A 23,559-nucleotide genomic window follows, 5' to 3' on the forward strand; every position below is an offset into this window, starting at 1 on the left:
ATGACCTGCCTCTCCTTTCCTATCCTTATTGATTTAGAAAGGCATGTGCATGGAAAAGGAAAATAGAGTAGGGAAGAATGACATTCCAAAGGAATAGTCAGCTGCATTTGCTGCTTGCTCACTTAGTGAATGTTAGTGAAAATTACTTTCATGTTTATAAAAGTGAAATAAGAAGCAACAACCTGAAATTCCAATAATGCTTATAGAAAGGGGAGAGGCTGACTCCTTACGAATACATTGCATTTGGAAATCAAAAATGTTGAGGCTCCTCTTATAGTGGATTACTAGCCCAAAAACCACAATTTCTAATACAGAAATACTATAATCTGTTTCATAACAGATTTTATTTTTTACCGTTTTCTGTTCAATCACGAAACACACTATTAGACCTCTCGTACAACAGAGGGCGCAATTTATTTGAGCTAGTCAGGCAAGTAACCATTTTGCCGTCATCCAACGCACATGTAGCTTTTAACCGAGTGACCTCAGATTGTCGCAGGACCAATGCTCCCCTCTTGGGTCCAACGCAATAATTCCACGATAAAACATTAAAATACTGATTTGCCCTTCCACCAATTGAGGTACATTTTAAATTAGCTAAACACACCGGCTGGTAAGCGGCGCGAGAGCAGTTTTCCATGGCTGGAATCGAAGAGCTATCACCGGCTGCGGGCCCAGTCGAGACCCGTCCCCCAGAAGGCGAGATTGATGAAGATGAAGATGAAGAGGTAAAGATGAATGGAAACTTGACACATGTCACCCCGTAACTGTCATGCACGATCATACGTACAGTTTCACTTGAGTTGTGTGCCTATTTGACTAGCTAGCTAGCTGTAGCTACTCAGGGTCATTCGTTATGCGAGTAATTGCTAGCTAGTTTGCTAACGTTAGCGTGTTAGCTAGCTAGCTAAATGTCACATGTACAGCTATAATATCTGTTTTACATGTATCTGTACTGTAACTGATTGTACTGTAAATGTAATTAAATCAAATAAGTCAGATGTCCCATGGTGTGGGTACCTTGTAAGAATTGTCTAAAATGGTCATGTTTCATTCAGTAATTTACAGTACTAACTAGTTCCCCAACAGAGCTGGTTACTTTTGAGACAGTAAAATACTTCATTCATGTAGTTACTATACTCTCTATATACAAAAATATGTGGACACTCCTTCAAATTAGTGGATTCGGGTATTTCAGCCACAGCCAATGGCTCGCCGCCATTGGACTCAGGAACAGTGTGAAAACATTCTCTGGAGAGATGAATCACGTTATATTATCTGGCAGTCCGACAGATGAGTCAGGGTTTGGCGGATGCCATGAGGACGCTACCTGCCCGAATGTGTAGTGCCAACTGTAAAGTTTGGTGATTGGAGGAATAATGGTCTGGGGCTGTTTTCCATGGTTTGGGCTGGGCCCCTTAGTTCCAGTAAAGGGAAATGTTAACGCTACAGCCTATAATGACATTCTAGACATGCATCCAACTTTGTGCCAACAGTTTGGGGAAGGCCCTTTCCTGTTTCAGCATGACAATGCCCAGGTGCGCAAAGCGAGGTCCATACAGAAATGGTTTGTCGAGATCGTTGTGGAAGAACTTGACTAGCCTGCACAAAGCCCTGACCTCAACCCCATCGAACACCTTTGGGATGAATTGGAACGGTGACTGCGAGCCAGGCCTAATCGCCCAACATCATTGCCCGACCTCACTAATGCTCTTATGGCTGTCTAGCTAGTTTGGTGGCAGAATTTGGGATGAGCTGTTGTAACAAATTTTCCATAACACTAGTATACCTAGTGGAAAGCCTTCCCGGAAGAGTGGAGGTTGTTACAGCAGCAAAGGAGGGGACCAACTCCATATTAATGCCCATGATTTTGGATTTAGATGTTCGACGAGCAGGTATCCTCATACTTTTGGTCATTTAGTGTACCTCCATTCTTTTATTGGGTCTAAAATAACCATGTTATCTGTGTTGTAGTAACTTCCTCGTGTCTCCGTTCCCTCAGCTGGATGAGACTATTATGGAGAGGCTGTGGGGTTTGACTGAGATGTTCCCTGATACACTGCGCTCTGCGGCTGAGGTGACCGCATCGGGCTCAGTCACTGTGGCCAAGAAGCTGTTCAGGTAAATGTTCTCCTAAAAACTGCTGTGGCTGCTCTGGGTGTATCAGCAGCCTTAGAGTAGACCTCTCGTTTTAAATCTTCATCTACCCCATTCATAGAAGCTAACTACCTTTAGTGCCTATTGACGATAGTGTCTGGGGTAGTTTTGTAAAGAGCGCCGATGCTTGCCCTAAACGTTAACACGCATCACTTGCGGTATGGTTTTGGAAACATAAGAAAAGTATCTTTCATATCAGCAAGAAATAATAATAATAATAATAATAGTAATAAAAGGTGAAATTACTACACCTTTATGGGGTTAGGGGTCCAACATGGCCAAATGTCCATGTTACAGCACTTGTTTACGGAAGACAGAGTCCAAATACCTGTGCTAATGAGCTATTTGCATCTCCGAACACCTGTGTGTAAATAGAAGACGGACGCCACAAACGTGAGAAATACTGTCAGCTGCAACTGTGTTAAAACAGTAAGTGTATATTTTGCATTAGTGAAATTATTTTGATGTGATATGATAGCAATTGAAAATCGATTCACATTTAGGTGGATTATTTGGCTGTTTTGGCAACCAGAGATAATTAGCCTCTAAACAGAAAATGTAAGGTCCTTGGACTATAAGGAGTAACGTCAGTAACGTCAGTTCTGAACAGCTCCTCTGTATTCCAAGGACTGTTTTCCCTGCCTGCCCCTGATCTTGCCAAGGACAATCAGTTAGGCCATCTCTGTGTTTATTATCTACTCCAGTTCTCTCTCCACATCTGTTTGTTATTTTACCCCCACCTTTCCATCTCCCCTCCTGCCTCTGTGTTTCTTAGTTTCTCCCGCGCTGCCCTGTGGGTGGGCACTACCTCGTTCATGATCCTGGTCCTTCCGGTGGTGTTTGAGACTGAGAGACTACAGCTGGAGCAGCAGCAGCTACAGCAGCAGAGACAGGTACTGTACTATCCCACTGACAGACAATGTTCAGTTCCAAATACACAACCTAGGCCCTACTATTATGGTCTTGGCTCTTGTTTATGTCTGAAGAAACAAATGCAATATGGCCAAAAGTACACACAAATTGTCTAGCATATCAGACATCAAGGTGGAGATATAATCATATAGCTACAGTGAGCTCCAAAAGTATTGGGACCGTGACACAGCACCATGATTATGGATAGTGAGTGAATCGTGAATAATAATGATGAGTGAGAAAGTTAGACGCACAAGTATCATACCCCCAAAACATGCTAACCTCTCACCATTACAATAATGGGAGGTTAGCATGTTTGGGGGGTTATGATATTTATGCCTCTAACTTTCTCACTCATCATTATTCACGATTCATTCAAGATTATTCGTAATCCTGGTAGCATCCACATGGATGTAGTATTGTTTAGAAACATTCTATTCTTATTTACAATAAAAGTGACTCAAATGACACTACTTTATTTACCATTAATTTCTATTGGGCACAAAATAATCTTAAACAAAACCAAAACAAACAATAAAAGCATCCAACAAGTTTGTAGGGTCACAAGCTTGATTTAATCATTGCGGGCTAGGAATATGGGACCAAATACTAAACTTTTGACTACTTTAATGCACCTAAGTGAATTTGTCCCAATGCATTTGGTCCCCTAAAATGGGGGGGGCTATGTACAAAAAGTGCTGTAATTTGTGAACAGTTAACCCAATATAGATGTAAATGCCCTCAAATTAAAGATGACAGTATGCACTTTAACCTCATCGTCATTGTATAATTTCAAATCCAAAGTGCTGGAGTACAGAGCCAAAACATGAACAAAATTGTCACTGTCCCAATACTTTTGGTGCTCACTGTATACCTATCCTATACTTTTCAATCTACGTGAAAAGGGTTGGATTTGGAATTGGGAAAATCAGTCTTTCATTAGGAGTCATTAGGATCTGCAATGTTGTCAATGAACAAATGTTTTTGTGATGCCCCTTCCTTGTGTAGATCCTGTTGGGCCCCAATGCAGGGATGTCAGGTGGGATGCCAGGGCTGATGCCTCCCGCTCCAGTGAAAATGTGACCGATGTCGCTCCGACAGCCTTAGCGCTTCAACCAATGAGGGAGAGTGGAGGCTTGGAAAGAGAGAGAGAGAGAGACAAAGAAGAGGATACAAAGCTGCATCTGGTCAGCACATGTGCTCCTTCCAACATCCAGGATTGGCCATTTAAGGAGATTAGAGGATGTTGCAATAACGAATGTCCCGTTCGCTGTCTCTCTTACTCGATATCCTGCAGAGACTTCTGCACACTGTCTTCTGAGCACTGTTTTTACTTAATTTCTTTTTTTATACATAGCGATATAAATATGTATGTGTTCCAGGCGATTTGGATCAGGTGGATAATTGAAGAAATTGGGATATTATTGTGGTTATAAGAAGTTACCAATAGTGTGTGTGTGGTCTGAATATAATTGTTTTCATGTGGGTCTGTAGCTACATATGGCCTTAACTGTTGTATCCTGTGTTTGGTTTGGGAACGTGTTCATTCCACTTGTATGTGGGAAAATCATGGTAGACATGACTGACATCATAGATCTGTCATATTCACAATCACAGCTGGTCATTGAGATCTATAGTGTCTGCTGGTTTTGCAAAAGCATTGGTGATAAGAGTATGTATGTCATGTGTCGCTTGAGACATTGTTTCATTTGTGGGCATTAAAGCCGTAAAAAAATTCATCACAAAAAGTATATTTTGATAAGATTCAAACAGCACTTTCCCTGCATACTGTATAACTCTAAAGATATTATGTCAATGTACACATAGTCCTGTCAAGCCAGAGAGAATGTCAGTTACTTTTTTCTATTGTCACTTTGGAATGTATGTTCTCTTAACTTTGCAACGAGCAAATTCTGTCTTGTGTGTTCAACCTGACTGCAGGAATAAAAACACCAATGAAATGGACATTACAAAAAAAGTTGTATTATCATATATGCTAGATGGGTGCAGGGAAATGTAATGTGCTGCTTTGCCCTCTTTAAGGTTAACTTGTTTGATTATTTACATGTAGGTGACATTCCTTCTCTATCAGAGACATTACATTTGTATATTGTAGTAAAGTACAGGTATCTTACAGATAAATGCTACAAATTGACTGTGGCTTTTGTGCATCAAGATCAGTCACTACCAAAGATTGTTGCTGAGGAGAGCATCTCGCATGTACAGTTCAACATTTCTCTTGATTGTTGCTGATGAGAGAGCATCTCCTGAGTGGAACCTTTTTGATTGACAGTTCTCAACTTTCAGCACGAGCGTCAAACATTCCCGCCACCTCAAGAAATCTCAGGTGGCAAGTCATTTTTCATCTTGATAAGGTCATCATTAGCTTTGCAACATTTTACAGGGTTGTCAAGTTAGTGAAAGAAGCAACCTCATTCTGTAGATGTTGATAACATCTTTCAGGAGCTATAGCTGACGTTGGGCGGCTAACCGATCGCTTGCTGACATCGCAAGAAATGTTATTTCCCCTGCCCCATTTATTAACTGGTATCTTATAACGTTAGGTAGCAGCTAGCTCGCCGAAACAAAAAAAAAACCCATCTAGTTCAAGCGCTACTAGTAGCTACATTGCGCTAATCAAGATGAAAGCCGCCGAAGATCAAGTTGTGGAGGATGAGGCCGGATACCAAGATGATGAGGTAACCTGCCTAAGCTAGCTAATGTTAGCTTGTTTGCTAGCCTAGCTGCGGGTGTCAGTATTGTTTGCCACTAGCATTCTCGTAGCTACTACTAGCTAGCTACAGTACATGCTATTTTTTCCCCAGGTAGAATGGATTGTTGTAGCTAGTAAGTTACCTGTCACTCATTGTTAATCATTCATAACATAGCTAGCTAATATATTTTTTGGTAGTGGTAACTCAATTTCTACACTACTTTCATCTAGCCTAAGTCAGTGGCAGATCATTTTACTTCTTAACATGGTTTCAAACACGTTTTGTCATGTTCTTTACCCACAGGAGTCCTTTTTCCAAGACATAGACACCCTACAGAAGCATGGAATTGTGAGTATATCTGAAAACAAGGTCTAGGAAAGTAGTCTGCCCTGACCCTTGAGTGTATATAGAAACTTCGTCATGGGTCAGTTGGTAGATAAACTCAAGATTACACCTCAAAGCTAATAAGTAAAAAAAACACTCTATTCTCTCCCACCACCACCCCTTTCTCTCCCCCCTTCCATCCCACCCACCGTCCATCCATTCAGAACATGGCAGATTTAAAGAAACTGAAGTCTGTGGGTATCTGCACAGTAAAGGGGATCCAGATGACCACACGTAGAGCCCTGTGTAACATCAAGGGCCTTTCAGAAGCAAAGGTGGACAAGATCAAAGAGGCTGCTGGGAAAATTCTGGTGAGAGACTCAGCTGAGTCACCTTCAGCATAGAGGACTTTGGTGTCTCATGATTAGTTTAATTGTCAGGTCCCTACAGATTCGGTTTGGGGATGAGGTATGGAAGACATTAATCAAATAAACTTCAGTTGACATGTTTTCATTTGCTCTTGTGTTCATTGTAGACCAATGGTTTCCTGACAGCATTTGAATATAGTGCGAAGAGGAAACAAGTGTTCCACATCATGACTGGAAGCCTGGAGTTTGAGTTAAGATTCGCCCCAACATGCTCAACCTTTCATATTAATACATTTTCCTGAGTCATATTGCGGTATAATACAGTACTCCTATTTTTCCTCTTCATCCGTCGGTCTGCTCTGCAGTAAACTACTTGGGGGAGGTATGGAGAGCATGGCAATCACTGAGGCATTTGGAGGTGAACTCTGTTTCTGACTGTGTGTCCCTCAGTCAAAGATATGATTAGTCTCATGCTCATGAGGTATAAGACCTGACCTGGGTCAAATATAAAACATGTTTTTGTCACACTTTAACAGTACAGTTTTTATCCCTCAGAGTTTCGGACAGGCAAGACCCAGCTCTCTCATACACTATGTGGTAAGTGAATGGCTGAGGGTCTTTTTGGTAGTCCCAGTTTTTCCAGTCCTGGAAGTCAGTTTTCAGAAACTTACAGATGTTCTTCCATGGGTTCTTGTCATTTAGTCCTTGTCTCTGTTGTTCTCCAGTCACAGCCCAGCTTCCTGGAGAGGACGGCTACACAGGAGGAAAAGTCATCTTCATCGACACAGAGAACACCTTGTATCCAAATTTATCTGAGCTCTAATCTATAAAGCCAGATTTGCATCAATATAAACCCAGCTAATAATTCAGGGAGAGAGTGAACGTTTTTGTAATGTTACCCGTATATATTCTGTGTTGGTATTGAAGTTAGGAGAACATTCAGTTAAAGTCGAGCAGAATTTATCTAGAACGTGGTTACAATGTTCTCAGAATATTAATATTGTAGACTTGTTTTATGGGAAGGTTCAAGAACATTCATGTGTCCAGTTTTCGGAGGGTTAGGAGAATATTCCATCAGTGTCACATCAAACATACACAGACAGGGTTCATATGGTCATGAAAATCCTGGAATATTAACATTTTATTTTTTTCAGACCTGAAAAAGTTTTGGAAAATTATAAAACCAGAGAAGTTGAGGAAAAGTCATGGACATTAATTTCATGATTTCTGTTAATGTAATTCATTTATGCACATTTTTTATATTTTATCATAAAAAATCAACACATCAGCCAGGATAGGTTTGTCACTTTAGCACATCTGTGTTTGTGCACATCACCTGCATATGTGCGAGATGAGTGGGCCGTTGCTCAAGGAGAGAGAAACAGTCGGACATTGCAGCAGCAGGTAGACGGGCCTATAAAGTATGATGGAGAACAGACGAATAACTAGGTAGCCAGATGAAGAATATATTGTACCCTTTAGTTAACAGTTAAGCTATTATTGGCAAGTATTATTGTTTTAGTCATGTCCCCAAAAACATTCCACCAACACTCGCAAATAAGGCCATACAAAGTTGATAAACTTTTTGGGAGCGATTCATATGATTAATTGAAACAATTATTTTTTGACGAAACAAACAACTCACTTAACCATTGTATAAATTGGGATTGGGTTCAATCGCGGTGAATCAAATCATTTGAATCAAAATAATAATTTGTGAAACGTGAACATTAATTTTAGGAAAAAATATTAGATGTAGCCTTTTCGATTATGTGGCTTCAAAACTTGTTTTGTAGATACTTCCAGTTGATTTGGGCATCCAAACTATTGCAACTCAATAGATGCTAGTCAGCCTGCAAAGTTAACACTGAGGTAGCTAAGATACAGTGCATTCGGAAAGTATTCAAAAACAATCTACACACAATACCCTATAGTGACAAAGCAAATGTATTACAAATAAAAACCTTTAATATCACATTTACATAAGTATTCAGACCCATTACTCAGTTGTTGAAGCACCTTTGGCAGCGATTACAGCCTTGGGTATGACACTGCAAGCTCGGCACACCTGTATTTGAGGAGTTTCTTCCATTCTTGTCTGCAGATCATTTCAAACTCTGTCAGGCTGAATTGGGAGCATCGATGCAAAGCTATTTTCAGGTCTCTCTAGAGATGTACGATCGGGTTCAAGTCCGGGCTCTGGCTGGGCCTCTCGAGGACATTCAGAGACTTGTCCGGAAGCCACTCCTGCGTTGTCTTGGCTGTGTGCTTAGGGTCGTTGTCCTGTTGGAAGGTGAACCTTCGCCCCAGTCTGAGGTCCTGAGCACTCTGGAGCAGGTTTTCATCAAGGATCTCTCTGTACGTTGCTCCGTTCATCTTTCCCTCGAACCTGACTAGTCTCCCAGTCCCTGCCGCTGAAAAACATCCCCACAGCATGATGCTGTCACCACCATGCTTCACCGTAGGGATGGTGCCAGGTTTCCTCCACATGTGACGCTTTGCATTCAGGCCAAATAGTTCAATCTTGGTTTCATTAGACAAGAGAATCTTGTTTTCTCATGGTCTCATTGAAAACTCCAAGCGGGCTGTCATGTGCCTTTTACTGAGGAGTGGCTTCCATCTCCCCACTCTACCCTAAAGGCCTGATTGGTGGAGTGCTCCAGAGATGGTTGTCCTTCTGGAAGGTTCTCCCATCTCCACAGAGGAACTCTGGAGCTCTATCAGAGTGACCATCGGGTTCTTGGTCACCTCCCTGACCAAAGCCCTTCTCCAATTTCTCAGTTTGGCCGGGCGGCCAGCTCTAAGGAGAGTCTTGGTGGTTCCAAACGTATTTTATTTAAGAATGATGGAGGCCACTATGTTCTTGGGGACCTTCAATGCTGCAGACATTTTTTGTACCCTTCCCCAGATCTGTGCCTCAACACAATCCTGTCTCTGAGTTCTACGGACAATTCCTTCGACCTCGTATCTTGGTTTTTGCTCTGACATGCACTGACAACTGTGAGACGTTTTATTGACAGGTGTGTGCCTTTCCAAATCATGTCCAATCAATTGAATTTACCACAGGTGGACTCCAATCCATTTTTTTTATACATTTGCTAAAAATTCTCAAAACCTGTTTTCGCTTTTGTCATTATGGGGTATCGTGTGCAAAGCCGTTATCAAGGCAAAGGGTGGCCACTTTGAAGAATCTGAAATATAAAATATATTTTGATTTGTTTAACACTTTTTTGGTTACTACATATGTGTTATTTCATAGTTTTGATGTCTTCACTATTATTCTACAATGTAGAGAATAGTCACCAAAAACAAATGTGTACGTGTGTCAACTTTTGACTGGTACTGTATATTCTGAGAACATGACAACCATGTTCTGTGTGTGTTTGGTGGGACGTTGATGGAATTTTATTTTAACCCACAGAAACTGGACACATGAATGTTCTTGCAACGTTCCCATGAATTGTGTCTAGAACATTTTACATTTTAGTCATATAGCAGACGCTCTTATCCAGAGCGACTTACAGTAGTGAATGCATACATTTCATACATTTCTTTCTCCGTAATGGTCCCCCGTAGAACATTAGTATCTTAAGTTCTGAGAACATGGTAACCACGTTCTGGATAAGTTCTATTTGACATTAAGGAAATGGTGTCTTGGAAACATTCCCTGCACATCACAGGAACATTCCCATGAAAACGTTAGTTAATGAGCCTCTTAAGGGAACATTTTCTAAAGTTGTGGGAACGTTTGTTGTTAGCTGGGAAATCACCTGTACCTTTGCAAGTATTTCTGAGGATATAGGGTCATAAGTATCAGTGTTTTTATTCACATGACTCAGCCATTAGTCTCTTACAAAATCCTATGTTTTCCTTAACCTAATGTGATCCTCTAGTCGTCCTGACAGACTGAAGGACATAGCAGACAGGTTCAATGTCGACCATGATGCTGTGCTCGACAATGTGTTATACGCCCGAGCCTACACCAGTAAGACGTCTAACTTAGTCATTAAACAGTACCTCTCTTATCATTACTGCCTAAACCTGAGAACATATTGTCTGAGGAAAGCAGTTTCACAATCTTAGATATACATTTATAAAAAAATATATATATTTCACCTTTATTTAACCAGGCAGGCCAGTTGAGAACAAGTTCTCATTTACAACTGCGACCTGGCCAAGATAAAGCAAAGCATTGCGACACAAACACAGAGTACACATGGAATAAACAAACATATATAAAACGTATATAAAACACATTATAAAAATATATATACAGTGTGTGCAAATGTAGTGCGATTAGGGAGGTAAGGTAATAAATAGGCCATAATTAAAATTGAGCAATTAAACACTGGAGTGATAGATGTGCAGAAGATGAATGTGCAAGTAGAGATACTGGGGTGCAAAGGAGCAAAAAAATAAATGAACAATATGGGGATGAGGTAGTTGGGAGGGCTATGTACAGATGGGCTGTGTACAGGTGCAATGATCGGAGAGCTGCTCTGACAGCTGATGCTTAAAGTTAATGAGGGAGATACAAGAATCCAGCTTCAGTGATTTTTGCAATTCGTTCCAGTCATTGGCAGCAGAGAACTGGAAGGAAAGGCGGCCAAAGGAGGAGTTGGCTTTGGGGATGACCAGTGAGCTGCTGGAGTGCATGCTACGGGTGGGTGCTGCTATGGTGACCAGTGAGCTGAGATAAGGCGGGGCTTTACCTAGCAAAGACTTACAGATGACCTGGAGCCAGTGGGTTTGGCGACGAATATGAAGCGAGGGCCAGCCAACGAGAGCATACAGGTCGCAGTGGTGGGTAGTATATGGGGCTTTGGTGACAAAATGGATGGCACTGTGATAGACTACATCCAAATTGCTGAGTAGAGTGTTGGAGGCTATTTTGTAAATTACATCGCCGAAGTCAAGGATTGGTAGGATAGTCAGTTTTACAAGAGTATGTTGAGCAGCATGAGTGAAGGATGCTTTGTTGCGAAATAGGAAGCCGATTCTAGATTTAATTTTGGATTGGAGATGGTTAATGTGAATCTGGAAGGAGAGTTTACAGTCTAACCAGACACCTACAGTTGAAGTAAGAAGTTTACATACACCTTAGCCAACTACATTTAAACTCAGTTTTTCACAATTCCTGACATTTAATCCTAGTAAAAATTCCCTGTCTTAGGTCAGTTAGGATCACCACTTTATTTTAAGAATGTGAAATGTCAGAATAATAGTAGAGATTGATTTATTTCAGCTTTTATTTATTTCATCACATTCCCAGTGCTTCAGAAGTTCACATATACTCAATTAGTATTTGGTAGCATTGCCTTTAAATTGTTTAACTTGTGTCAAATGTTTCGGGTAGCCTTCCACATGCTTCCCACAATAAGTTGGGTGAAATTTGGCCCATTCCACCTGACAGAGCTGGTGTAACTGAGTCAGGTTTGTAGGCCTCCTTGCTCGCACATGCTTTTTCAGTTCTGCCCACAAAGTTTCTATAGGATTGAGGTCAGGGCTTTGTGATGGCCTCTCCAATACCTTGACTTTGTTGTCCTTAAGCCATTTTGCCACAACTTTGGAAGTTTGCTTGGGGTCATTGTCCATTTGGAAGACCCATTTGCGACCAAGCTTTTAACTTCCTGACTGATGTCTTGAGATGTTGCTTCAATATATCTACATAATTTTCTCTACTCATGATGCCATCTATTTTGTGATTTCTTTTGATTTTCCCATGATGTCAAGCAAAGAGGCGCTGAGTTTGAAGGTAAGCCTTGAAATACATCCACAGGTACACCTTCAATTGAATCGAATTATGTCAATTAGCCTATCAGAAGCTTATAAAGCCATGACATAATTTTCTGTCATTTCTGGAAGCTGTTTAAGGCACAGTCAACTTAGTGTATGTAAACTTCTGACCCACTGGAATTGTGATACAGTGAATTATAAGTGAAATAATCTGTCTGTAAACAATTGTTGGAAAAATGACTTGTGTCATGCACAAAGTAGATGTCCTAACTGACTTCCCAAAACTATAGTTTGTTAACAAGAAATTTGTGGAGTGGTTGAAAAATGAGTTTTAATGACTCTAATCTAGGTGTATGTAAACTTCCGACTCCAACTGTATTTGTAGTTTCTAAGTCAGAACCGTCCAGAGTAGTGATGCTAGACGGGTAGGCGGGTGCGGGCAGCAATCGGTTGAAGAGCATGCGTTTAGTTTTACTTGCATTTAAGAGCAGTTGGAGGCCACGGAAGGAGTGTTGTATGGCATTGAAGCTCGTCTAGAGGTTTGTTAACACAGTGTCCAAAGAAGGGCCAGAAGTATACAGAATGGTGTTGTCAGCGTAGAGGTGGATCAGAGAATCACCAGCAGCGAAAGTGACATCATTGATGTAATAGAGAGAAAAGAGTCGGCCCGAGAATTGAACCCTGTGGCACCCCCATAGAGACTTCCAGAGGTCCGGAAAACAGGCCCTCCGATTTGACACACTGAACTCTGAGAAGTAGTTGGTGAACCAGGCGAGGCAGTCATTTGAGAAACCAAGGCTGTTGAGTCTGCCGATAAGAATGCGGTGATTGACAGAGTCGAAATCCTTGGCCAGGTCGATGAATACGGCTGCACAGTATTGTCTTTTATCGATGGCGGTTATGATATCGTTTAGGACCTTGAGTGTGGCTGAGGTGCACCCATGACCAACTCGGAAACCAGATTGCATAGCGGAGAAGGTACGGTGGGATTCGAAATGGTCGGTAATCTGTTTGTTAACTTGGCTTTTGAAGACTTTAGAAAGGCAGGATAAGATAGATATAGGTCTGTAGCAGTTTGGGTCTAGAGTGTCACCCCCTTTGAAGAGGGGGATGATCGCAGCAGCTTTCCAGTCTTTAGGGATCTCAGACGATACGAAAGAGAGGTTGAACAGGCTAGTAATAGGGGTTGCAACAATTGCGGCGGATCATTTTAGAAAGAGAGGGTCCAGATTGTCTAGCCCAGCTGATTTGTAGGGGTCCAGATTTGCATCTCTTTCAGAACATCAGCTATCTGGATTTGGGTGAAGGAGAAATGGCGGAGGCTTGGGCAAGTTGCTGTGGAGTGTGCAGAGCTGTTGACCGGGGTAGGGGTAGCAAGGTGGAAAGCATGGCCAGCCGTAGAAAAATGCTTCTTGAAATTCTCGATTATCGTAGATTTATCGGTGGTGACAGTGTTTCCTAGCCTCAGTGCAGTGGGCAGCTGGGAGGAGGTGCTCCTATTCTCCATGGACTTTACAGTGTCCCAGAACTTTTTGGAATTTGTGCTACAGGATGCAAATTTCTGTTTGAAAAAGCTAGTCTTTGCTTTCCTAACTGCCTGTGTATATTGGTTCCTAACTTCCCTGAAAAGTTGCATATCACGGGGGCTATTCGATGCTAATGCAGTATGCCACAGGATGTTTTTGTGCTGGTCAAGGGCAGTCGAGTCTGGAGTGAACCAAGGGCTATATCTGTTCTTAGTTCTACATTTTTCTAATGGGGCATGCTTATTTAAGATGGTGAGGAAAGCACTTTAAAAGAATAACCAGGCATCCTCTACTGACGGAATGAGGTCAATATCCTTCCAGGATAGCCGGGCCAGGTCGATTAGAAAGGCCTGCTCGCTGAAGTGTTTTAGAGAGCATTTTACAGTGATGAGGGGTGGTCGTTTGACCGCGGACCCATTACGGACGCAGGCAATGAATCAGTGATCGCTGAGATCCTGGTTGAAGACAGCAGAGGTGTATTTAGAGGGCAGGGTAGTCAGGATGATATCTATGAGGGTGCCCGTGTTTACGGATTTAGGGTTGTACCTGGTAGGTTCCTTGATAATTTGTGTAAGATTGAGGGCATCTAGCTTAGATTGTAAGACGGCCGGGGTGTTAAGCATATCCCAGTTTAAGTCACCTAACAGTACAAACTCTGAAGATAAATGGGGGGCAATTAATTCACATATGGTGCCCAGGGCACAGCTGGGGGCTGAGGGTGGTCTATAACAAGCGGCAACAGTGAGAGACTTATTTCTGGAAAGGTGGATTTTTAAAAGTAGAAGCTCGAACTGTTTGGGCACAGACCTGGATAGCATGACAGAACTCTGCAGGCTATCTCTGCCGTAGATTGCAACTCCACCCCGTTTGGCAGTTCTATCTTGGCGGAAAATGTTGTAGTTGGGAATGGAAATTTCAGAATTTTTGGTGGCCTTCCTAAGCCAGGATTCAGACACGGCTAGGACATCAGGGTTGGCGGAGTGTGCTAAAGCAGTGAATAAAACAAACTTAGGGAGGAGGCTTCTAATGTTAACATGCATGAAACCAAGGCTTTCACAGTTACAGAAGTCAACAAATGATAGCGCCTGGGGAATAGGAGTGGAACTGGGGGCTACTGGGCCTGGGTTAACCTCTACATCACCAGAGGAACAGAGGAGGAGTAGGATAAGGGTACGGCTAAAGGCTATAAGAACTGGTCGTCTAGTGCGTTGGGGACAGAATAAAAGGAGCAGATTTCTGGGCGTGGTAGAATAGATTCTGGGCATAATATACAGACAATGTTGTGGTAGGATGTGAGTACAGTGGAGGTAAACCTAGGCGTTGAGTGATGATGAGAGAGGTTTCGTCTCTGGAGGCACCAGGTAAGCCAGGTGAGGTCTCCGCATGTGTGTGGGGTGGGACAAAAGAGCAATCTAAGGCATTTAGAGCGGAACTGAGGGCTCTACAGTGAGTATACATTTTGTTAAGTATACATTTTGAGTCTGTTTGTATTAAGAAAAATACTGTGTACATTTGAAGCTGATTGCTGTGTTTCCTAACTGGTAGTTATGACATCAGACGATTAGGCATTTGTACTGTATACCTAATTGGGTTTCAACTTCAGGTGAACACCAGATGGAGCTGTTGGATTTTGTGGCGGCCAAATTCCACGAGGAGGGTGGCGTCTTCAAACTTCTGGTATTAATGAAAAGAAAAGATAATCAATGTCACTTTGTTTTATGATAGTTATATTTTCATATTGTCAACTTCCATCACTGTACCTATCTTTCGTTAACACTTTAAATAATGCCGACAGGTATAATGCATTATTATGTTTTATACACATTTACAATGTCTTGTGTCTACGTCTTTTCCCTTTCTCCCCTCAGATCATAGACTCCATCATGGCTCTGTTCCGGGTAGATTTTTCTGGCCGAGGGGAGTTGGCAGAGAGACAGCAGAAGCTGGCCCAGATGCTCTCCCGTCTGCAGAAGATCTCTGAAGGTCTGGCGACTTCTCTTGCATACGTATATGCAAACTATGCATTTAAGTCTGCAGCAGAATAACTGGCAGAAAAACTCTTGACTTTTGTGTAAACCTTTCATTGATGTAGACATATTGATATTTATGTATTCTGCTCTCCTCTCCCTAGAGTACAACGTTGCAGTGTTTGTCACCAACCAGATGACTGCAGACCCTGGAGCTGGGATGACGTAAGTGACTGTAACTAGATGTAGAAACTAGGGATTGTTTTGAAATTAGACGGAAAGTCAGCAACTCACTCGGCTAAAGTTCTAACAGGTTTTGGCCTGGAGTTCTGATCAGAGGGTTTCTCTTGTCTCTGTCAGGTTCCAAGCTGATCCCAAGAAGCCGATTGGAGGGCACATCCTGGCGCATGCGTCCACCACACGAATCAGCTTGAGGAAAGGACGCGGAGAGTTGAGGATTGCCAAGATATTTGACAGGTAATTAGTCTGAAAGTTCACTCACTCAATATATGTTGTTCTCATTATTCCTTAGTAATAACATCCCCCCTTGAAAAGAAGTGGTCGAATATGATTTTTCTTGCTTATGGAGAAAGATCTACCTCCTCATAGCTTCATTCTTTTCCATGACCTCCTGCAGTCCTGATATGCCTGAGAACGAGGCCACTTTCGCCATCACTCCAGGGGGAATTGCTGATGCCAAAGAGTGAAAGACCCTCATGGATTTACCAGTAGAGGAGAGGAACCACATAGTTTTTAGCAAATCGTAATTTTTTTTATTCTGATGAAGACTATTTGTACTATTTGGTGTTTATATGTACAGTGCCTTCAGAAAGTATTTATACCCCTAGACTTTTCACACATTTTGTTGTGTTACAAATTGTGATTAAAATAGATTTAATTGTCATTTGTTTTTGTTAACGATCTACACAAAATACACAGTAATGTCAAAGTGGAAGAAAAATTGTAACAATTGTAAAAAAAATTAAAAAAAATATGAAAAATAAAACATTAATATACAGTACCTTGATATGATAAATATTTAACCCCCTGAGTCAATACATGTTAGAATCACCATTGGCAGTGATTACAACTTGTGAGTCTTTCTGGGTACATCTCTAAGAGCTTTGCACACCTGAATTGTACAATATTTGCCCATTATTCTTTTCAAAATTCTTCAAGCTCTGTCAAATTGGTTGTTGCTCATTGCTAGACAACCATTTTCAAGTCTTGCCATAGATTTTCAAGGATATTTAAATCTAAACTGTAACTCAGCCACTCAGGAACGGCACTGTCTTCTTGGTAAGCAACTCCAGTGTAGATTTGGCCTTGTGTTTTAGGTTATTGTCCTGCTGAACGGTGAATTCGTCTCCCAGTGTCACATCCTGACCAGTATAACATAAGGGTTATTTGTTATTGTAGTTTGGTCAGGACGTGGCAGAGGGTATTTTGTTTATGTGGTTCGGGGTGGTGATTTATTTAGTAGGGTATTGGTTTAGTTAGTTCCGGGTTTTTGGGGTTATGTTCTATGTTTGCATTTCTATGTGGTCTCTAGTCTTTTGTATTTCTATGTCTAGTTTATTGGGGTTGGACTCTCAATTGGAGGCAGGTGTTTTCTAGTTGCCTCTGATTGAGAGTCCTATATATGGGTAATTGTTTGGTGTAGTGTTGTGGGAGATTGTTTCTTGTTTTGCCTGTGTGAGCATGACAAGACTGTTTTGTTGTTCGTGCGTTCTTCGTTTTGTTATTTTGGTGTTCTCTTTATTCCAAATAAATAACAAGATGAGCATCCACATTCCTGCTGCGTTTTGGTCCTCTATTCCCGACGACAGCCGTTACAGAATCTCCCACCAAACATGGACCAAGCAGCGGAGGAAGGAGCGGCAACGGGTGGAATATCGGGAGACATGGGCAGAGATGAGGATAAGAATTTCCAGGGCTATGGAAGAGTTAAGGGAGCCTGAGAGGCAGCCCCAAGATTTTTTTTGGGGGGGGGGCACACGAGTAGTTTGGCTGGGCGAGGATTGAGCCCCAGGCCAAATCCCTGTACCTTTCCCAAACAATCAGTGACTGGACAGGTCCCGTGCTTCGGGGTGATGGGTGCTGTGACGAGGCCGGGTATTTTCAGGATCCGGCAACAGTGCGCAGTCCAGAGGATCCGGCAACAGTGCGCAGTCCTGAGGATCCGGCAACAGTGCGCAGTCCAGAGGATCCGGCAACAGTGCGCAGTCCAGAGGATCCGGCAACAGTGCGCAGTCCAGAGGATCCGGCAACAGTGCGCAGTCCAGAGGATCCGGCAACAGTGCGCAGTCCAGAGGATCCGGCAACAGTGCGCAGTCCAGAGTATCCGGCAACAGTGCGCAGTCCAGAGTATCCGGCAACAGTGCGCAGTCCAGAGTATCCGGCAACAGTGCGCAGTCCAGAGTATCCGGCAACAGTGCGCAGTCCAGAGTATCCGGCAACAGTGTGCGACCCGGAACCGAGGGAGTCTGCCTGCGACCAGGAACCGAGGGAGTCTGCCTGCGACTCGGAACCGAGGGAGTCTGCCTGCGACCCGGAACCGAGGGAGTCTGCCTGCGACCCGGAACCGAGGGAGTCTGCCTGCGACCCGGAACAGGGTGAAATGGAAATTAACTGTGAACTGAATGAGTCTGCCTACGATCTGGAACTGAGTGAGTCGGCCTACGGTCCGGAACTGAGTGAGTCGGCCTACGGTCCAGAATCTAGAGACTTTGTCTACAGTCTGGAGGACAGTAGGCCGGAGCCAGAACCACCTCCTGTATAGGTGGGTTGGGGAGGGGGGGTGTAGCACAAGTGCCGTCGGTGACGGCAGCCACCCTCCCTTCCCTCCCGTTAGTTTAGGGGGAATTTTTTGTTGTTGTTTTTTTACATTTATTAATTTATTTATTTTTATGAATTGCATCCGGGGTCTGCACCTTTAGGGGGGGTACTGTCACGTCCTGACCAGTATAAGGGTTATTTGTTATTGTAGTTTGGTCAGGACGTGGCAGAGGGTATTTTGTTTGTGGTTCGGGGTGGTGATTTATTTAGTAGGGTGTTGGTTTAGTTAGTTCCGGGTTTTTGGGGTTATGTTCTATGTTTGTATTTCTATGTGGTCTCTAGTCTTTTGTATTTCTATGTCTAGTTTATTGGGGTTGGACTCTCAATTGGAGGCAGGTGTTTTCTAGTTGCCTCTGATTAGAGTCCTATATATGGGTAATTGTTTGGTGTAGTGTTGTGGGAGATTGTTTCTTGTTTTGCCTGTGTGAGCCTGACAAGACTGTTTTGTTGTTCGTGCGTTCTTCGTTTTGTTATTTTGGGGTTCTCTTTATTCAAAATAAATAACAAGATGAGCATCCACATTCCTGCTGCGTTTTGGTCCTCTATTCCCGACGACAGCCGTTACACCCAGTGTCTGGTGGAAAGCAGACTGAACCAGGTTTTCTATGATTTTGCCTGCGCTTACCTTCATTCTGCTTCTTTTTAATCCTGAAAAACATCTAAGTCCTTAACGATTACAAGCATACCCATAACATTATGCAGCCACCACTATGCTTCAAAAGGAGTGGTATTTAGTAATGTGTTGTATTCACAAGAGGCTACTGAGGGGAGGACATCTCATAATGGCTGAAATGGAGTGAATAGAATGGAATGGTATCAAACAGATGTTTCATGAGTTTGATTACCATTCCAATCATTCTGTTACAGCCATTACTATGAGCCCGTCCTCCCCAATTATGGTGCCACCAACCTGTTGTGATTGTAATGGATTTGCCCCAAACTAACACTTTGTATTCAGGACAAAATGTTAATTGTTTTGCCTCGTTTGTTGCAGTATTACTTTAGTGCCTTGTTGCAAACAGGATGCATGTTTTTTTTAAAAATTTTATTCTGTACAGGCTTCCTTCTTTTCACTCTCTCAATTAGGTTAGTATTGTGGAGTAAGTACAATGTTGTTGATCCATCCTCAGTTTTCTCCTATCACAGCCATTAAAGTCACCATTGAAATCCCTGAGCGGTTTCCTTCCTTTCCAGCAACTGAGTTAGGAAGGACACCTTTATCTTTGTAGTGACTGGGTGTATTGAAACACCATCCCACGAGTTATTAATAACTTCACCATGTTCAAAGGGATATTCAATGTCTGCTTACATTTTTTTTTTTTACCCATCTACTAATAGGTTCCATTCTTTGCAAGGTGCTTTTTTAAAAATCAATCTACCTGTCACGGCTGTCAAAAGGAGAGGACCAAGGTGCAGCGTGTGTGTAGTTCCACATTTAATTTACTCTGTGAAACTATGCAATACATCAAATAACTGAATAGACAAAACAACAAACTGTGACGCAGAGTAGAAACAAACACTACTAAAAAATAATCACCCACAAAACCCAGGAAGACAAACCCCTACTAAAGTATGATCTCCAATTAGAGACAATGAGGACCAGCTGCCTCTAATTGGAGATCATCCCAGACAAACCAACATAGAAATACAAAAACTAGAACCTAAGAACATAGAAATAGAACACATAGAATAAACCCCCCTGTCACGCCCTGACCTACTCTACCATAGAAAATAACAGCTTACCATGGTCAGGACGTGACACTACCAATAGGTGTCGTTCTATCCAAGGCATTGAGAAAACCTCCCTGGTCTTTGTGATTGAATCTGGATTTGAAATTCATTGCTCAACTGAGGGACCTTACAGATAATTGTATGTGTAAGAAGAGATGAGGTAGTCATTGAAAAATAGTGTTAAACACTATATTTTACATGCAACTTAAGTTTTAACTTTAACTTATTTAGGCTTGCCATGACAAAGGGGTTGAATACTTATTATTATATATTTATTTTTTATCAGTATATATATACTGCTCAAAAAAATTAAGGAAACACTTAAACAACACAATGTAACTCCAAGTCAATCACACTTCTGTGAAATCAAACTGTCCACTTAGGAAGCAACACTGATTGACAATAAATTGCACATGCTGTTGTGCAAATGGAATAGACAACAGGTGGAAATTATAGGCAATAAGCAAGACACCCCCAATAAAGGAGTGGTTCAGCAGGTGGTGACCACAGACCACTTCTCAGTTCCCATGCTTCCTGGCTGATGTTTTGGTCACTTTTGAATGCTGGCGGTGCTTTCACTCTAGTGGTAGCATGAGATGGAGTCTACAACCCACACAAGTGGCTCAGGATGTGCAGCTCATCCAGGATGGCACATCAATGCGAGCTGTGGCAAGAAGGTTTGCTGTCTGTCAGCGTAGTGTCCAGAGCATGGAGGCGCTACCAGGAGACAGGCCAGTACATCAGGAGACGTGGAGGAGGCCGTAGGAGGGCAACAACCCAGCAGCTGGACCACTACATCCGCCTTTGTGCAAGGAGGAGCAGGAGGAGCACTGCCAGAGCCCTGCAAAATGACCTCCAGCAGGCCACAAATGTGCATGTGTCTGCTAAAACGGTCAGAAACAGACTCCATGAGGGTGGTATGAGGGCCCGACGTCCACAGGTGGGGGTTGTGCTTACAGCCCAACACCGTGCAGGACGTTTGGCATTTGCCAGAGAACACCAAGATTGGCAAATTCGCCACTGGCGCCCTGTGCTCTTCACAGATGAAAGCAGGTTCACACTGAGCACGTGACAGACGTGACAGAGTCTGGAGACGCCGTGGAGAACGTTCTGCTGCCTGCAACATCCTCCAGCATGACCGGTTTGGCGGTGGGTCAGTCATGGTGTGGTGGCATTTCTTTGGGGGGCTGCACAGCCCTCCATGTGCTCGCCAGAGGTAGCCTGACTGCCATTAGGTACTGAGATGAGATCCTCAGACCCCTTGTGAGACCATATGCTGGTGCGGTTGGCCCTGGGTTCCTCCTAATGCAAGACAATGCTAGACCTCATGTGGCTGGAGTGTGTCAGCAGTTCCTGCAAGAGGAAGGCATTGATGCTATGGACTGGACCGCCCGTTCCCCAGACCTGAATCCAATTGAGCACATCTGGGACATCATGTCTCGCTCCATCCACCAACGCCACATTGCATATATATATATATATCAAGGCTAAAAGAGATTCATAGACACAGAACCCTGCAGGGAACTGGAGGAGATAAGAGACAAGTCAGACATACCACTGTAAGCCACACGGGAGTGGAAAATTACTGCTGAGCCCTTAGAAAATACTGGAACTATTGTTCTCTCCTGCAAGTTTGTATAAGTGTATATGCATGGGCTTGGTCTCATGAGTAGAAGGTGTTGACGTGGGCAGTTTCATCACTAGGGGTTGACTGCAAGCATATTAAAGCAACTTGGACCCTTTTCTATTTTGCAGAACTTACTTGGAAACATGCGTGCTATGTTCCCGTTGTCAACTTCTGTCTGCAATTGCATTAATAAAGGTTTGGTTGATTTACTTAAAGATATTGTCTGATTGCTGATTTCACCAATAAGCAAATGACTGACAATGAACAAGAAACCTACCCCAACAAAATTGTCAAAGTTCTTGAAATTTTCCGGATTGACTGACCTTCATGTCTTAAAGTAATGATTGACTGTTTTTACTCTTTGCTTATTTGAGCTGTTCTTGCCATAGTAGACTTGGTCTCTTACCAAATAGGGCTATCTTCAAATAGGGCTATCTTCTGTATACCACCCCTCCCTTGTCACAACAAAACTGATTAGCTCCAACACATTAAGATGGAAAGAAATAGTGTAAATTAACTTTTAACAATCGAAATGCATTCCATATGACTACCTCATGAAGCTGGTTGAGAGAATGCCAAGTGAGTGCAAAGCTGTCATCAAGGCAAAGGGTAGCTACTTTGGACTAATTGGACTAAACTAATGAACATAAAAACATAGTCTTCTACTTCCCGATTATACATACTATATACATTTTACGGACAATCTATTTTACAATAGTATTTCTCTACCCTCAACCTCTATTTCTATTTCTGATGTCCATCCAGTTTGATTTCTATTTGCCATATATTTTTAACTGTGCTGTTTCACAGAAGTTCTGAACCTATACATATTTTACAGACACAGTATATTTTACATTAGTTATCTTGTTGTTTTTAGTCCCACCCTTCAGGTCCATTCAACCCCTCCCATCTATCTCTGAACACCATCCATATTGGATTTCCATTTGCCATATTTTGTTCTACTGTGCTGTGATGCGTCACAAAAGTTCTGAAGCTTTGTATTCTCATAGTTTCTACAGATTGTAAAATGTAAAATAAAAATGTTTGCTAAAATTAGAATAATATTTTTGATCGATTGACTATGACTTTTGAAATCACCCAGTAATGCTATCTGCAGTGTTAGCTCCAGGTAAATGTTACAATTCTTCAGCCATTCCTGGACCTCTGACCAAAAACAAGCTACATATGGACAGTACCAAAACAAATGATCTAATGATTCTGTCTCTTCGGTTGAATAATTATTGACTCAAGAAATTTCAACTTTTAATTTTGAATTCATTATTTTTTTTTTAAATCGAAAAACATAAATCCACTTTGACAATATGGGGTATTGTGTGTAGGCCAGTGGGGGAAAAAAATCTCAATTTGATCTATTTTAAATTCAGGCTGGAACACAACAAAATGTGAGAAAAGTCAAGGGGTGTGAATACTTTCTGAAGGCACTGTATATAACTTGTTTAAATTATTTGTTTAATAAAGTAAAGGATGTGTACACATGCTCTGATTGTTATACTGTTATTCATTTTCATATTTACTGGTATACTGAGTCTAAAGAGAGGACGATGAAAAGCTTTATATTCAACCCCACCTTCCAGAATGCATTGTTCTGTAGTTCCAGGGGTCGCTCCCTCGAGTAGTCCTCCTAGCGGTTAGTTTTGG

General features: G+C 42.2%; 2 protein-coding genes across 4 annotated transcripts; both read left to right on the top strand.

Annotated features, from left to right (window-relative positions):
• Window positions 1-415: 415 nt before the first annotated feature.
• On the top strand, window positions 416-5,047 carry tomm22 (translocase of outer mitochondrial membrane 22 homolog (yeast)). 2 transcript variants are annotated; one of them, XM_014179663.2, is made up of 4 exons: window positions 416-728; window positions 1,975-2,121; window positions 2,933-3,050; window positions 4,078-5,047. In XM_014179663.2, exons 1-4 carry the CDS (start codon window positions 709-711, stop codon window positions 4,150-4,152), a joined length of 360 nt encoding a protein of 119 aa, XP_014035138.1. In that variant the 5' UTR covers window positions 416-708; the 3' UTR covers window positions 4,153-5,047. The 2 variants fall into 2 exon arrangements, with proteins under 2 accessions (XP_014035138.1, XP_014035137.1); XM_014179662.2 differs by having other exon boundaries at window positions 423-728; window positions 2,003-2,121.
• Window positions 5,048-5,359: 312 nt separating this feature from the next.
• LOC106589544 (meiotic recombination protein DMC1/LIM15 homolog) lies at window positions 5,360-16,647 on the top strand. 2 transcript variants are annotated; one of them, XM_014179660.2, is made up of 13 exons: window positions 5,360-5,768; window positions 6,087-6,131; window positions 6,332-6,478; window positions 6,643-6,725; window positions 6,841-6,857; window positions 7,031-7,072; window positions 7,201-7,273; window positions 10,369-10,460; window positions 15,341-15,414; window positions 15,606-15,720; window positions 15,869-15,929; window positions 16,065-16,181; window positions 16,342-16,647. In XM_014179660.2, the coding sequence occupies exons 1-13, from the start codon at window positions 5,712-5,714 to the stop codon at window positions 16,409-16,411; spliced, it is 993 nt and encodes a 330-aa protein (XP_014035135.1). In that variant the 5' UTR covers window positions 5,360-5,711; the 3' UTR covers window positions 16,412-16,647. The 2 variants fall into 2 exon arrangements, with proteins under 2 accessions (XP_014035135.1, XP_014035134.1); XM_014179659.2 differs by having other exon boundaries at window positions 5,361-5,768; window positions 6,841-6,893.
• Window positions 16,648-23,559: the final 6,912 nt, after the last annotated feature.

Source organism: Salmo salar, chromosome ssa28 (assembly GCF_905237065.1).
Source record: "Salmo salar chromosome ssa28, Ssal_v3.1, whole genome shotgun sequence".
Classification (NCBI taxonomy): Eukaryota; Metazoa; Chordata; class Actinopteri; order Salmoniformes; family Salmonidae; genus Salmo; species Salmo salar.